This window comes from Podarcis muralis, chromosome 8, assembly GCF_964188315.1.
Source record: "Podarcis muralis chromosome 8, rPodMur119.hap1.1, whole genome shotgun sequence".
Lineage (NCBI taxonomy): Eukaryota > Metazoa > Chordata > Lepidosauria > Squamata > Lacertidae > Podarcis > Podarcis muralis.
The window spans coordinates 14,230,373-14,247,429 of NC_135662.1; the positions used below are offsets into that span (position 1 = coordinate 14,230,373).

General features: G+C 46.6%; 1 protein-coding gene across 1 annotated transcript in view; it reads right to left on the reverse strand.

Moving 5' to 3' along the window:
* The window catches only part of FER1L6 (fer-1 like family member 6), a 122,082-nt gene extending 107,879 nt beyond the window's left edge, over positions 1-14,203 (reverse strand). The window contains exon 1 of the mRNA XM_028736194.2: positions 14,053-14,203. Within this exon, the coding sequence (XP_028592027.2) occupies positions 14,053-14,069 (17 nt within the window). The 5' untranslated portion in view covers positions 14,070-14,203. The remainder of the gene's footprint in view (positions 1-14,052) is intronic.
* Positions 14,204-17,057: the final 2,854 nt, after the last annotated feature.

Sequence of the window (17,057 nt, forward strand, 5' to 3'; positions counted from 1 at the left end):
ACAAAGTCCAGCAACTGGAGGAACGTGTAGCTACGCTCCAAAGAATTAGAGAGCTGGAACTCTTCTTGGAAGCAACAGAGCACACCGTCTCCACCAAGGAAGAGACAGGGGACTCCCCTGAGAAGGTGGCTAGTTCACCAACACAGGAGCCAGATATATGGAGAAACGTGACTCAAAGAAGTAGGAGGCCCAGGGTTCGCTCTGATTGTTTAGAAATACGCAATCGCTTTGAGGTCCTTTCCCCTAGCATGGAAGACGAAGAGCAGACTCCATTTGAGGATCTCTCCCTCATTACAGTCGATCAGGTATATGAAGACGAGGAGCAAAGGCAGTCCTCTGGGAATGTCCAGGCGACCTTGGAACCGACAGCTCACAGAAGAACCCCGACCAGACCTAAGAGGAGGCGTGTAGTGGTGATAGGGGATTCCCTACTGAGGGGAACAGAAGCAGTGATCTGTGGGCCTGACAAGATGTCTCGGGAAGTGTGCTGTCTCCCCGGGGCTAAGATCCAAGATGTAACTGAACGACTGCAAGGAATCATAAAACCCACTGACAAATACCCCTTCCTCTTGGTTCATGTGGGAACCAATGACACTGCAAGCAATAGCCTCCAGAAGATCAAAAGAGATTACGAGGCTCTGGGCAGGAAATTGAAGCAATTAAATGCACAAATTGTCATCTCATCTGTCCTCCCAGTTGAACGACGTGGCCCAGGGAGAGAGGGAAAAATAGTGGAAGTGAACAACTGGCTTCGCAAATGGTGCAAACAGGAACGGTTTGGATTCTTAGATCACGGAATGCAGTTTCTTGAAGATGGACTTCTGGCAAGCGATGGGCTGCACCTCACAACGGTTGGGAGGAATGTTTTTGCAAAAAATCTCAGAAACCTCATCAGGAGGGCTTTAAACTGACTAATGTGGGGGAGGGAGACAGTGCTCCTGAAGGTAGGAGTCTATCAATTGATGAAGATGATCATCCAAATGTCATAGACCGAATGGAGCAAAGAGCATGCAGACCTAGTGGTGGGAGGAGAAAATCCTTAAATAAGAGACACAGGGGAATGATTAATGGACTTCAATGTCTGTACACTAATGCGCAAAGCATGGGAAATAAACAAGATGAGCTTGAGCTCCTGGTACAGCAAACTAAATATGACATAATAGGAATCACTGAAACCTGGTGGGATAAATCCCACGATTGGAATGTAATAATGGAGGGATACAATCTATTTCAAAGAAACAGACCAGACAAGAAAGGAGGAGGAGTGGCGTTATATGTCAGGGATGTGTATACCTGTGAAGAGATCCAAGATTTAGAACCTCAAAGCCAAAGTGAGAGCATTTGGGTCAAAATTAAGGGAGAGAAGAATAACAGTGACCTCATTGTGGGAGTTTACTATAGATCCCCAAGCCAAATGGAGGACATAGATGATGCCTTCCTGGAACAGATGGCCAAGCATGCAAAAGGAAGGGAGATAGTAGTAATGGGGGACTTCAATTACCCGGATATTTGTTGGATGTCAAACGCAGCCAAGAGCATAAGGTCAAACAGATTCCTCACTGCCCTTGCAGACAACTTCATTGTCCAGAAAGTGGGAGAAGCAACAAGAGGAACAGCCATTTTAGATCTGGTCCTAACCAATGTTGATGACCTGGTTAGTGGGGTAGAAGTGGAAGGATCATTAGGCGCGAGTGATCATGCTCTTCTGAAGTTTACTATACAGCGGAAAGGAGCAGCCAAGCATACTAGGACTCAATTTCTCGACTTTAAGAAAGCCGACTTCATAAAGCTTAGGGAAGTGCTGGGTGAGATCCCATGGACAGTAATACTAAAAGGAAAGGGAGTTCAAGATGGCTGGGAGTTTGTTAAGAGGGAGATAGTAAAAGCACAACTTCAGGCAATACCAATGAGACGGAAACATGGAAGGTGCCTAAAGAAGCCAGGGTGGCTATCTAAAGAACTTTTAACTGAGTTAAGATTAAAAAAGGATGTGTACAAAAAATGGAAAAGGGGGGAAACCACCAAAGAGGAATTCAAACAAATAGCCAGCACGTGTAGACACAAAGTCAGAAAAGCTAAAGCACAAAATGAACTCAGGCTTGCTAGAGAGGTTAAAAGCAACAAAAAAGGCTTTTATGGGTATGTTCGTAGCAAAAGGAAGAACAAAGAAACCGTGGGGTCACTCAGAGGAGAAGATGGTGAAATGCAAACAGGGGACACAGAAAGGGCTGAACTCCTCAATGCCTTCTTTGCCTCAGTCTTCTCCGATAAAGAAAACAATGCCCGACCTGAAGAATTTGGAGCAAATGATTCAGCAGAGGAAACACAGCCCAGAATAACTAAGGAGATAGTACAAGAATACTTGGCTAGTCTAGATGTATTCAAGTCTCCAGGGCCAGATGAACTGCATCCAAGAGTATTAAAAGAACTGGCAGATGTGATTTCAGAACCACTGGCAGTCATCTTTGAGAATTCCTGGAGAACAGGCGAAGTCCCGGCAGACTGGAGGAGGGCAAATGTTGTCCCTATTTTCAAAAAGGGGAAAAGAGAGGACCCAAATAATTACCGCCCAGTCAGTCTGACATCAATACCAGGGAAGATTCTGGAGCAGATCATTAAGCAAACAGTCTGTGAGCACCTAGAAAGGAATGCTGTGATCACCAATAGTCAGCATGGATTTCTGAAAAATAAGTCATGTCAGACTAACCTGATCTCGTTTTTTGACAGAATTACAAGCCTGGTAGATGAAGGGAACGCAGTGGATGTAGTCTACCTTGATTTCAGCAAGGCATTTGACAAGGTGCCCCATGATATTCTTGTAAAGAAGCTGGTAAAATGCGGTCTTGACTATGCTACCACTCAGTGGATTTGTAACTGGCTGACTGACCGAACCCAAAGGGTGCTCATCAATGGTTCCTCTTCATCCTGGAGAAGAGTGACTAGTGGGGTGCCACAGGGTTCTGTCTTGGGCCCGGTCTTATTCAACATCTTTATCAACGACTTGGATGATGGACTCAAGGGCATCCTGATCAAATTTGCAGATGACACCAAACTGGGAGGGGTGGCTAACACCCCAGAGGACAGGATCACACTTCAAAACGACCTTGACAGATTAGAGAACTGGGCCAAAACAAACAAGATGAATTTTAACAGGGAGAAATGTAAAGTATTGCACTTGGGCAAAAAAAATGAGAGGCACAAATACAAGATGGGTGACACCTGGCTTGAGAGCAGTACATGTGAAAAGGATCTAGGAGTCTTGGTTGACCACAAACTTGACATGAGCCAACAGTGTGACACGGCAGCTAAAAAAGCCAATGCAATTCTGGGCCTCATCAATAGGAGTATAGCATCTAGATCAAGGGAAGTAATAGTGCCACTGTATTCTGCTCTGGTCAGACCTCACCTGGAGTACTGTGTCCAGTTCTGGGCACCACAGTTCAAGAAGGACACTGACAAACTGGAACGTGTCCAGAGGAGGGCAACCAAAATGGTCAAAGGCCTGGAAATGATGCCTTATGAGGAACGGCTAAGGGAGCTGGGCATGTTTAGCCTGGAGAAGAGGAGGTTAAGGGGTGATATGATAGCCATGTTCAAATATATAAAAGGATGTCACATAGAGGAGGGAGAAAGGCTGTTTTCTGCTGCTCCAGAGAAGCGGACACGGAGCAATGGATCCAAACTACAAGAAAGAAGATTCCACCTAAACATTAGGAAGAACTTCCTGACAGTAAGAGCTGTTCGACAGTGGAATTTGCTGCCAAGGAGTGTGGTGGAGTCTCCTTCTTTGGAGGTCTTTAAGCAGAGGCTTGACAACCATATGTCAGGAGTGCTCTGATGGTGTTTCCTGCTTGGCAGGGGGTTGGACTCGATGGCCCTTGTGGTCTCTTCCAACTCTATGATTCTATGATTCTATGATTCTAGAGATGCCCACTGCTTCTCTTCACCCAGCCAGTCCCTTACAGATGTGGAACAGATATTATGTGGCACCTGTAACCGTGCCAATTCTGCTGATTGAAGGGGTTGAATGGGCACATGTGGGGCAAAGCAATCTCATAGGTACCCGGGTTCCAGGTTGTTCAGGGCTTTGTATGGTAAAAGGTAACACACTGGACCTGCAAATCAGCAAGCAGTGCCGATCTCTCAACCTCTCTCCTGTCAGCAATCGCCCTATGTGTTAAATCTTTGGTTTTCTGCACACGTGCAATACGGCCAGCACTGACACTGTGCCCTGCAAAGGGGGCAAGACCCCCTGTGTAGGTCTCCTGAGGGATTTCAGCTGTGAAGCAGAGACTTGCGAGGTTTTTGGAGAGAACTGAGGTCTGCAGGTGGAAAGCAAATTACTAAGCAATCTTGGCCCATCCCTAGAGCAAATAAAGGCCGGACCAAATAAACCTATTTGCTCCTCTGGCATTTGTCATCGTTTCTGAATCTGGGAAATAGGTGTCCCCAGCAGTGCTGTAGGGGTATATCAAAGGACAAGAGCCCAAAGGAAACCTCACAAAAACATAACTGTGTAAATAAAAGGCTCTGTTTGCAAGTGTTTGGGGAACTTGGTTTGCATCTTGCCAAGAGAATGTGTACAGCTCTTCGTTTCCAAATAAGCAGCTCCGTATGTTTGCCGATCGGACCAGCTCTGAGCCAAAACGCAGGTTGGTTTACATGAATGCTGCTGTCCAGTGCAAAAAAAAACAACAAAAAAAAAACAACCCTCTCCCCTATCATAATTTTCTTGAGTTGGAGGGTTGAGGGGATGAGGGAGTATCTGATGGAGAGTTGAAGTGCAACAGCAGCGATCATTTGGTTTGTATCTTTAATTGTTAATTCTGTTAAGTGTTAGAGTCAACTAGCCAACAATGGTTCCGTGTGGAAATTTGATTCCTTCAGTGTGCTCTATGTGGGGCCTCCCTTGCCCTTGGTCTGGAAACTTCAATTAGCGCAGGATGTTGCAATATGGTTGCGGCCAGGAGTGAGATCCTGTCAGCCTGTCTCACATCTGCTCATACAATTGAAAGGCATTCATATTTTAGTGTGGCAGCTCCAGAGCTCCCTGCCTATTGACATTTCAGAAGGTCGGCGGTTCGAATCCCCGCGACGGGGTGAGCTCCCATTGCTCAGTCCTTGCTCCTGCCAACCTAGCAGTTTGAAAGCACGTCAAAGTGCAAGTAGATAAATAGGTACCACTCCAGCGGGAAGGTAAACAGCGTTTCCATGCACTGCTCTGGTTCGCCAGAAGCGGCTTAGTCATGCTGGCGACATGACCCAGAAGCTGTACGGCGGCTCCCTCGGCCAATAAAGTGAGATGAGCACCGCAACCCCAGAGTCGGCCATGACTGGACCTAATGGTCAGGGGTCCCTTTACCTTTACCTTACTTTCTTTGTATCCTTTTTCAGCACCAGCAAAAAGAAACAAAACAAAAAACAAAAACTGTTTGGACAAACCTGTCTGCATTTTAATCTGTAATATTATCTTATAGTACATATTTTTCAACTGCTGTTTTTATTCATGTTCATATTTTTTTAAACCTTGTTTTTAACTTTCTTGACCATTTTTAATGTGCATTTTATATTATTTGCAAACCTTTGGGCTGAAACAGGTCCCCTACCCTTATTTAGGAAACAAAAGAGTTCATTTTATAGGTTACTAACTGTAACTACCAGCTCGAAGTATTGCATAGAAAAGGTAATTATTGCTACAGACTGCAGCTTCACCATTTCATTCCTAAGTGACTCTGCAGCATCCCCTAGTGGTTCGGGAGACCATACAAAACCAGGAGGAGATTTTCTCATACTTTAAAACAAACAAAAAACCTAAACAAAACAAAAAACCTTCACTTTGCTCCATCAGAAAAACTATGGGCTGTCTTAATAGCAGGAGTGGCTTTATTTGTATAAATCCTCTAAGTATGCAGCCATAGAAAGGATCCCTCTTCCTCAATAATAATAGTAATAATATTGTTTTATTTATACCCCGCCCTTCCCGGTTCAGAAAACTGAGCTCAGGGCAGCTAACAACAAATTTAAAACACTTAATTGATGCAACAAAAAACAGAATAAAATACAGTATAAAACATGAATAATAAATTCAGAATTCAAAAATCAATTTAGGGGGGAAATCCATCCAATAAACATTAGATGATCACCAGGGCTAGCTGGCTAAATTAGTCCTATTTGGGCCAGCGAGGAGACCAGGGAAGAATTAGTTGTGGGATCCCAGAGCAGGTAATCTTCATAAAAAGGTGAGGGGGATGGAAGGAAAAGGAATAAAATATCAGGCTAAGTTCAAATTGAAAGCCAGGCAGAATAGCTCTGTCTTACAGGTCCTGCGGAAGGAAGTTAAATCCTGCAGGGCCCTGGTCTCATGGGACAGAGCATTCCACCAGGTTGGAGCCATCACTGAGAAGGCCCTGGCCCTGGTGGAGGATAGTCTGACTTCCTTAGGGCCTGGGACCTCTAAACTATGATTATTCATGGACCTTAAGGTCCTCTGCGGGGCATTACCAGGAGAGGCAGTCCCATAAATATGAGGGTCCAAAGCCACAAAGGCTTATCATGTATCAATCTAAATGTATCGGTCTAATTTGTCTGCTACTGTGGGGATGAGAGGAAGCAATAAGCCAGCCACAGAGCACTGAAGCACTGAGTCAGACTCAAAACAAGCAGAATCTGGTCGAGGGATGAGCAGGCTGGAGGTGTGGAAATACATGGTGGAGTGGGGGAACACAGGAGAAGAAATGTGTTGCACTGCTTAAGGCAAGATGCTTCTCATGCTTTTCCTTTTCTGGCTTCTGATCTGATCAAGACTGCAATACCTCAAGGACCGCCTCCCCCCCCCCCATATAAAACTGACCCGGACCCTGCGCTCATCTTCTGAGGCCCTTCTTCATGTGCCTCCTCCACGTGAGGTCCGGAGAGTGGCAACACAAGGACAGGGCCTTTTCTGCAGTGGCTCCCCATTTGTGGAATGCAGCTCTCCCCAGGGAAGTTCTACTGGCACCTTCGTTACTAGGTGTCAGGAGAAAACACGTAATTAAAAGACACCTGCTTCTTGGGAGAAAAGCAATGACAAACCTAGACAGCATCTTAAAAAGCAGAGGCATCACCTTGCCAACAAAGGTCCGTATAGTTAAAGCTATGGTTTTCCCAGTAGTGATATATGGAAGTGAGAGCTGGACTATAAAGAAGGCTGATTGCCAAAGAATTGATGCTTTTGAATTATGGTGCAGAAGGAGACTCTTGAGAGTTCCCATGGACTGCAAGAAGATCAAACCTATCCATCCTGAAGGAAATCAGCCCTGAGTGCTCACTGGAAGGAGAAATCCTGAAGCTGAGGCTCCAAGACTTTGGCCACCACGTGAGAAGAGAAGACTCCCTAGAAAAGACCCTGATGTTGGGAAAGATTGAGGGCACAAGGAGAAGGGGACGACAGAGGACGAGATGGTTGGACAGTGTTCTCGGAGCTACTAATGTGAGTTTGACCAAACTGCAGGCGGCAGTGGAAGACAGGAATGCCTGGCATGCTCTGGTCCATGGGGTCACAAAGAGTCAGACACGACTAAACGACTAAACAACAAGGATGTAAATGTAGTAAATAAAATAAAAGCACAGCGATAGCAGCTTGTTCCCAGCTAAATCGGAGCCCTGAGGACCAGCAACCAAAATACTCACAGGAAAATCTGGGTTTGCTACAATGTCAGGATTGGGGCAGACTACCAGTACCTCCTTTTAGTTGAAAGGCCATTATAGAGGTGGCACTGGCGGGTGGCTGCTGAGGTGGCAACAGATCTGGTCTCCAAGGAGCATGCCATAGCTGTGGCTGCTGCCGTGGTAGCGGGAAATGCATTCCTTGGAGGCCGGCTCTGCTGCCCCTATGGATCCTGCCGCCTGAGGCAGCTGCCTCGCCTTGCCTCATGGATGAGCCGGCCCTGTTTCACACCATGGAGAAGGGTGCTTAATACTTTCCCTGATCCTACCACAGCAGTCATTAGCTCCATAGGGGGAAGCATACAGATGTCGGAATCTCCATTATGACCGAGCTGATAAATCTCATCGTCCTCCGGTTGAGTCCTTCAGAATCGCCTCCGACGTGATTGATGATCTGAGCCTCTGATAAGGTTCCAAGCACATCCCATTCAGCAGAGAATCCAAAACAGCACACGGAAGTGATGAGATCTATGGCTACATCGCTATGCTTTATTTCTTACTACGCAGACAGAAAAATACATCCTCTCTCTGTGAGAGCAAAGAGCAACCGAACAACAAAGGAACAGGAAACCAGTAACGTCACATCTGTCTCCTGTGAAACTTCCCGTGAAACTCCCGTGTCTCCCGTGAAACTCCCATGAAGGAGCGTCTCCACCCCCATCGTTCTGCCCGGATGCTGAGGTCCAGCGCCGAGGGCCTTCTGGCGGTTCCCTCATTGCGAGAAGCAAAGCTACAGGGAACCAGGCAGAGGGCCTTCTCGGTAGTGGCGCCCGCCCTGTGGAACGCCCTCCCATCAGATGTCAAAACGATAAACAACTACCTGACATTCAGAAGACATCTTAGAATCATAGAATCATAGAATCATAGAGTTGGAAGAGACCACAAGGGCCATCGAGTCCAACCCCCTGCCAAGCATCTTAAGGCAGCTCTGTTCATGGAAGTTTTTAATGTATGATATTTTAGTGTTTTTTGGTTTCTATGGAAGCCGCTCAGAGTGGCTGGGGAAACCCAGCCAGATGGGTGGGCTACAAATAATAAATAATTATTATTATTATTATTATTATTATTATTATTATTATTATTATTAATTATATTCCAACAGCCTGGAATGTCTCTGGAATGTAAACAGAGTCTTGTGACTCTAAGCAGCTGCACAGTGGCAAAACAGAAGCTAACAACAAATATAATCCTGGCATGTCTTTTTGTTTTCCCCTTTGTAGAGCTGATGATGATGATGATGATGATTTATTATTTGTACCCTGCCCATCTGGCTGGGTCTCCTCAGCCACTCTGGGCAGCTTCCAACAAAGATTAAAAATCCAACAAAGATTTAAAATAGCACTTTTGGGGGGGCGATTGTCAAGAGGCGTGCTATTTAGATTGGGGAAAGAGTGGAGGGAAACAGTTAAATATCCCCTCGATTAGTGCCTCTTCCCTGTTCCTTCAAAGCAGCCTTGTAAAGATGCTAATGATTAAAACGCCTTTTTTAAAAAATGCCTAGTTTAGCCCTAAGGGAAGTTTTGTTTCAAGAAAAGGAAGAGGGTTTAATAATAATAATAATAATAATAATAATAAAGCTCAGATGAATAAAGCAAAATTTCTCAGGCAGCAGGAAGCACTCAGCAGACTCGTTTGTCGAGTTTCTTGATAGCCCTAATTTGCATCTCTTTATGTACATATTGGCTCTAAAATGGATTCTCCAGTCACAGGGCATTCGGTTTCTGTCTCGCCTGCTCCATCTCTCTCTGTCTTCTCCATGCCTGGGCATCTGCTCCCCTCAGCATTGGGGACTTGTCTGCTGTTAAGGCAGCAGGTGTGCTCAGTTATTGGCCTTGTGACCTGGGAAGCTGCAAGAGGGAGAAGATGAAGGGGCGGTCCTGTTGAGCAAGCAGGACATCTATCCTCATTGCCCAATGGCAGGGTTGGTTACGATCAGTGTCAGTCAACACCGCAGACAGGCTTGACCTGCTCGTTTTATTTTATTATATGTGTTTTTAGTACCAAAAAAGCTTCTTCCAATAACCTTAACGTAACCTCCAGAACGGGACACAGGGACACCTGGGACGCAGGTGGCGCTGTGGGTTACACCACAGAGTCTAGGACTTGCCGATCAGAAGGTCGGCGGTTCGAATCCCCATGACGGGGTGAGCTCCCGTTGCTCGGTCCCTGCTCCTGCCAACCTAGCAGTTCGAAAGCACGTCAAAGTGCAAGTAGATAAATAGGTACCGCTCCGGTGGGAAGGAAAACGGCATTTCTGTGCGCTGCTCTGGTTCGCCAGAAGCGGCTTAGTCATGCTGGCCACATGACCCAGAAGCTGTACGCCCGCCGGCTCCCTCAGTCAATAAAGTGAGATGAGCACCACAACCCCAGAGTCGGCCACGACTGGACCTAATGGTCAGGGGTCCCTTTACCTTTACCTTTAACTTTCAGAACGATCTTTGTTCCGGAAAAGGGAAGCGCTTGTACATGAAGAGAGATATTGGTGAAGGCAATAAATTAACTAAACTCCTGAGCATATGCAGAGCGACACACACTCTCACACCAACTGTCCACAGGAAGGTCACATGCTCTGGTGGAGTTCAAAGGATGGTCCCCATGATCAGGGAACCTCTCCTTTTAGAGGCAAACCTTTGAGTCTGCGACTTTGAGACTTTGCAACGAACACCTCATAATTCACTTTCCATGTGGCCCAGCAAGGCATTAAGGGGTCTTGTCGTCATCACCAAGCACTTGGGTGGTAAATATGCTGGTTTCCCTACTAGTCCATACGACTTACAGAGTTTAGCATGTAATTGCACACCGATGTGGGCAAGTGGAAAACTGAACGTTAGACTGGAATCTGAAATGGACACATTTGTCCATCTCTGGCACAGAATGTTAGTGTTTTGGGGCACCCTGGAGATCAACAAGCCCATCCCCCCCGGTTTAGTCCAGAATCTGCAATGCAGACTGCACCTGCAGAATCTATCCAGCCTTGGCTTAAATATGCATGGGTGGCTTTCTGCTTATCCCTCAACAGATGAAACCGGAGTTGAGAGTTTAGTGAGTAATGTGACCTAGAAGCAAAGCAGTGAGCTGGAGAGAGAGCCAGAGCAATGTTTGAAAGCAATGTTTGATTTCTGTTTGCATCCAAGGCTGCAAACTAGCAGAAAAAGAAGAGAATTTTGGGGGTGCTGATGCTGTGGTCCCCTCCATCGTAGGCTCGGGTTGACTATATGTGTAAATAAACCATCCATCATAAAGGCATCACAGTCTTCACTGTGCCTCATTTCCAAAAGGAAACAAGAACTCTGGCTAAGCACCTAAGATCCCTGGAATCTCACACGTCTTGGAGATTGAGGTGGTGAGCAACAATATATTAGCTCCCTGAAACAGAAGTGCTTCCTTGGGGAGGGGGGAGCTGTCTGGGTCCAGTCCAGCAACTGATTGACAGCTGCACAGTTGCCCATGCAGCGCGTTAAGCAACAACCTTTATAAATTATTTTTTATTTATTTATACCCCGCTCATCTGGCTGGGTTTCTCCAGCCACTCTGGGCTGCTTCCAACGGAATATTAAAATACAATTAACCTATTAAACATTAAAAGCTTCCCTAAACAGGGCTGCCTTCAGATGTCTTCTAAAAATCAGGTAGTTGTTTTCCTCTTTGGCATCTGGTGGGAGGGTGTTCCACAGGGCGGGTGCCACTACTGAGAAGGCCCTCTGCCTGGTTCCCTGTAACTTGGCTTCTCGCAGGGAGGGAACCACCAGAAGACCCTCAGCGCTGGACCTTAGTGTCTGGGCAGAACGATGGGGGTGGAGATGCTCCTTCAGGTATACTGGACCGAGGCCGTTTAGGGCTTTAAAGGTCAGCACCAATACTTTGAATTGTGCTCGGAAACCAGTGTTATATGGTCTCGGCGGCCACTCCCAGTTACCAGTCTAGCTTCTGCATTCTGGATTAGTTGTAGTTTCTGGGTCACCTTCAAAGGTAGCCCCACATAGAGCGCATTGCAGTAGTCCAAGCGAGAGATAACTAGAGCATGCACCACTCTGGCAAGACAGTCCGCTGGCAGGTAGGGTCTCAGCCTGTGTACCAGATGGAGCTGATAAACAGCCACCCTGGACACAGAATTGACCTGTGCCTCCATGGACAGCTGCGAGTCCAAAATGACTCCCAGGCTGCGCACCTGGTCCTTCAGGGGCACAGTTACCCCATTCAGGACCAGGGAGTCCTCCACACCCACCCGCCTCCTGTCCCCCAAAAACAGGACTTCTGTCTTGTCAGGATTCAACCTGAATCTTGCTATTTTTCAAAAAGCCAATGAAACTTCCTTCTTCCTGAGTCCTCCTGAGGTTCCTGTACATCCACATCATTAAAGTCTGGAGTCCCTCCGGACTGCTAGGTTGTTGTTTTTTGCAGCTGCATTCTGCACAATTCAGGTAGGTAGCCATGTTGGTCTGACACAGTAGAAATATATCTTTTAAATGAAAAAAATTTCCAGTAGGTAAAGGTAAAGGTAAAGGTACCCCTGCCCATACGGGCCAGTCTTGACAGACTCTGGGGTTGTGCACCCATCTCACTCAAGAGGCCGGGGGCCAGCGCTGTCCGCAGACACTTCCGGGTCACCTGGCCAGCGTGACAAAGCTGCATCTGGCAAGCCAGCGCAGCACACGGAACGCCGTTTACCTTCCCGCCAGTAAGCGGTCCCTATTTATCTACTTGCACCCGGGAGTGCTTTCAAACTGCTAGGTGGGCAGGCGCTGGGACCGAGCAACGGGAGCGCACCCCGCTGCGGGGATTCGAACCGCCGACCTTTCGATCGGCAAGCCCTAGGCGCTGAGGCTTTTACCCACAGCACCACCCGCGTCCCTAGTAGCCCCTTAGAGACCAACTAAGTTTGTTCTTGGTATGAGCTTTCGTATCTGAAGAAGTGTGCATGCACACTAAAGCTCATACCAGGAACAAACTTAGTTGGTCTCTAAGGTGCTTCTGGACAATTTAAAAAAAAAAATGTATATACCGGTATTTATTCTGCAACATGTCATTGATGCAATAATAGAAGAAGAAGAAGAAGAAGAAGAAGAAGAAGAAGAAGAAGAAGAAGAAGAAGAAGAGGAGGAGGAGTTTGGATTTGATATCCTGCTTTATCACTACCCGAAGGAGTCTCAAAGCTGCTAATATTCTCCTTTCCCTTCCTCCCCCACAACAAACACTCTGTGAGGTGAGTGAGGCTGAGAGACATCAGAGAAGTGTGACTAGCCCAAGGTCACCCAGCAGCTGCATGTGGAGGAGCGGGGAATCAAACCCAGTTCCCCAGATTACGAGACTACCACTCTTAACCACTACACCACACTGGCTCTCAATGCATTAGTGGTGGATTTAAACAGGACCATCCACACACTGTTCCATTAGTTGTTCTGCGATGCTTCCACAATGTTGCTGCATTATTGGTGCCTAGAGGGTCACTCTTGGACTAAAGTACAACAAGAGCGGGACAAGCATTAATCAGACTGTTTGCGGTACAAAGAGTTGCGGGATTTCAAAAGGATGTTACAGGCACACACTGATGGGCAATGATGTGGTATGTCTGCCCTGAAATACTTGCAGAAGCAGCCAGTATTCAAAGAGGGACTGTGTATACAGTAACTGCCCCAATACCTTCATGAGCACAAATGATCTTAACCATGCATCGAAATTCCCATTGTGTTGGCAGTATCTACCCCTGGTAAATCTGCACAGGACTGCAACCTTAAACTAATCTAATAGCCATTCTCTCTTAAGAAAAGCCTTGCATATCATGCAGGGAAGGGCTTAAGTAGTTTTCTGGTCTCCATTCAGGTCTTTAAAAATGGAATCCTAGAAATAACTATTAAGGCTTCAAGAGTAATGCCTTGCCTCCTGCAAAGCTGGACCCTAGTTGTCAACTTTTCCCTTTTCTTGTGAGGAATCCTATTCAGAATAAGGGAATTTCCCTTTAAAAAATGGGAAACGTTGACAGCTATGAGCTGGACGTACCCAAACCCCGCAGTTTCAACGCATTCTGATTGCTGCATAGGACACGAATTTATGCAGGTCTGCGTAGGACCAGACTGTGGACTAAACAGTGGAATCTTACAAAGGAGTTCAATGACTTTTACTCCCAGGAAATTGGCATAGTATTGAAGGCCCAAAGATGCTTGGAAGTTGTCAGTCAGATTAAGCTAAAAACAAAACGAAACTTCCTTCAGAGAAAGAGAACAAAAACTAATCACAACAGAGCATTTGGCCATTTGTTGGCATACTGCCCCTATTCCTGGAACTGGTTTATTTTCATCCACTGTCCCCCATCTCACAATCTGCCCACGTAACCCAGAAAAGGAGACTTACTTTTGCAGCTTCTCCATCGTCCCGCTCTCCTCAACCCTTGGTCCGCTAAAGGCTGTGTGTTCTGCAACTAATCCAGAGGTATGTCATTCTTGCTGCTGCTGCTGCCACCAACTATAGGATTTGCCAGGAGTTAAGCCGACCAAGATATCAGCCACTCCGGCAGGGTGGGGCTGTTTAAACATATGACTGTGCTTTTCTCATTCAGTACAAGAATGCCCAGGACCATGAAATTAAATGAGGCGCTGTAAAACCAGGCAGATTTGGCATTTTCCTTCAGTGGGATTGTGAGATAAGCATCAGATTGCTCATTGTTTCGGGAAGTTTAGATCAGCTCCTCCAGCAGCCTCTGACTTGATGTGTGCAGCACAGCACCTTTGCCATGCTCCAAATCTGTTTCACCGTCAACATTTGTGGGCATAGCTCTACAACAGGGTTTCCTAAAGTGGGGGGATGATCCAGGGGGGCAGTAGTAGCCTCGGGTGCAATTGGGGAGGGGACATTAAATGAAAATAGGAGGGCAGTGGAAGCATAAAGAAGAGAATAACAATTTGGAAAACCGTTCATACTGTACGTGTTTCATCTGTTGTGCAATGATGCTTAGCGCCAGGTCGGGCACTGTTGTGGGACGGCAACAATGCCACCCCTGGATCTTGGGGTCATGCTGGAGGGAAGGGGTTTTCCTGGGCTTTCTGGCTTCACTCGGTTGGGATAGCTCAGTTGGTAGAGCATGAGCCTCTTAATCCCAGGGTTGTGGGTTTGAGCCCCATGTTTGACAACAAGATTCCTGAATTGCAGGGGGATGGACTAGAATTCAGCGGTTCTCAACCTGTGGGTCCCCAGATGTTGTTGGACTACAACTCCCATCATCCCTGACCACCAGTCATGCTGGCTAGGAATGATGGGCGTTGTAGTCCAACAACATCTGGGGACCCACAGGTTGAGAAACACTGGACTAGATGAACCTTGGGGTCTCTTCCGACTCTACAATTCTATGGATTCTATAGCTGTCTAAATGCTTGCTTTCCATATGCTCAACAGGTATATTTGCAAATGAGCCAATTATTGCCAAAAAAAAGCCACTAAAACGCTCCAGAGCTTTCTGTCATAGAGAATGTTATAATTATTGCTGGTGTGATGGAAGAGCAAGCAAATGACAGTGATATATGAAGCTTCTAGACTGATATAAAATAGGCTCAACCATTTAACCACCCTGAGACCTCTGGGTATAGGGGTGTGTAAATTCAATAAATGTATGTAAATTCAATAAATGAAATGAAACTCAGGACCGGAAAGTGGGTCGCAGCTTGCCTTCCTATTTGGCCAATGGCAGGCAAGCTGTGGCACCAGCCCTGCCCCTGGGGTGGATTGGACTGAGCCGGCAGGCTTCACTTTGGTCCTCCCCATGGGTTTTAATAAATAATTTTATAATTTCAAGCTTCAATGTGTCTTGTTAACAACATCTTTCTTTACTGTGTTGTAGGGACGCGGGTGGCGCTGTGGGTAAAACCTCAGCGCCTAGGACTTGCCGATCGTATGGTCAGCGGTTCGAATCCCCGCGGCGGGGTGAGCTCTCGTCGTTCAGTCCCAGCTCCTGCCCACCTAGCAGTTCAAAGCACTCTTAAGTGCAAGTAGATAAATAGGTACCGCTTTATAGTGGGAAGGTAAACGGCGTTTCCGTGTGCTGCTCTGGTGCCGGTTCGCCGGAGCAGCTTCGTCACGCTGGCCACGTGACCCGGAAGTGTCTCCAGACAGCGCTGGCCCCCGGCCTCTTAAGTGAGATGGGCGCACAACCCTAGAGTCGGACACGACTGGCCCGTACGGGCAGGGGTACCTTTTAGGACATAGGTAGAAATAGAGCTACATAAAAGAAAACAAATTTGTCCCTGAGTCTTTCTGTTTGTTTGCTTAAAGAAGGCAGATTTCCAGGGGTGGACGCTGAGTATTTTTTTCCTGAAATGGGCACAGTAAGGCTAAATAAGCCTGGGAACCTCTGTTCTGCTGCAATACTGGTTTCATGCCAATATAACTAATGCCAGCATAACTACCATGCTTTTCTCCAAAGACCCCTGAGAAATGTAATTTTAAGGGAGCTGAACATTCTGTTAAAAGACCCCCAGAAAACTACAATTTATTGGGCTGTGGGGTTGTTGTTTTTTAAAGACTGCTGTGCAGTTTGTCTGTTCATCTGGGAGCAAGCTCCATCAAGCACAGGATGAATAACCAGGATATTGGCTCTTTATCAAGCATTCCAGCCTGATTCGTTTATGGGGAGGTTAAATAATGTTGTGCCAAGAATGGCTGCTCAATCTTTTCAGGTGGGCGGTGATTGAGGACCTTCACCTCATCTGCCATCCCCAGCAGCAAAAGCCCACATGTTGGCCAGCCATTAAGGGAATTCCCTGGTCAGCAGAAGTTCCAAGAGGGATTCCCACCAGAAAGTCAAGATTAAAATGGGCCAATCAGAGGCTCTGCTGGAGGGCAGTGCCTTTCTGGCTGGGCACTGGCTGCAGCACTTAATAGCTGGGTACTCCTGCCCTCCGCAACACAGTTGGTCAAAATTCCACCTCCACCTGTTATTTAATAAAGTTGTGGCCATTTTTGATCCTGACCATTGTCTGTCTGAGTTTGTTTTATCATACCTCTTAGTACACACTGCCTGTGGGGGTGGCACTGTGAATGGTACCGCAAAGAGATTTTACTTTCTTGGGCTCCATGATCACAGCAGATGGTGACAGCAGTCATGAAATTAAAAGACTCCTGCTTCTTGGGAGAAAAGCAATGACAAACCTAGACAGCATCTTAAAAAGCAGAGACATCACCTCGCCGACAAAGGTCCATATAGTTAAAGCTATGGTCTTTCCAGTAGTGATGTACGGAGGTGAGAGCTGGACCATTAAGAAGGCTGGTCGCCGAAGAATTGATGCTTTTGAATTCTGGTGCTGGAGGAGACTCTTGAGAGTCCCATGGACTGCAAGAAGATCAAACCTATCCATTCTTAAGGAAAT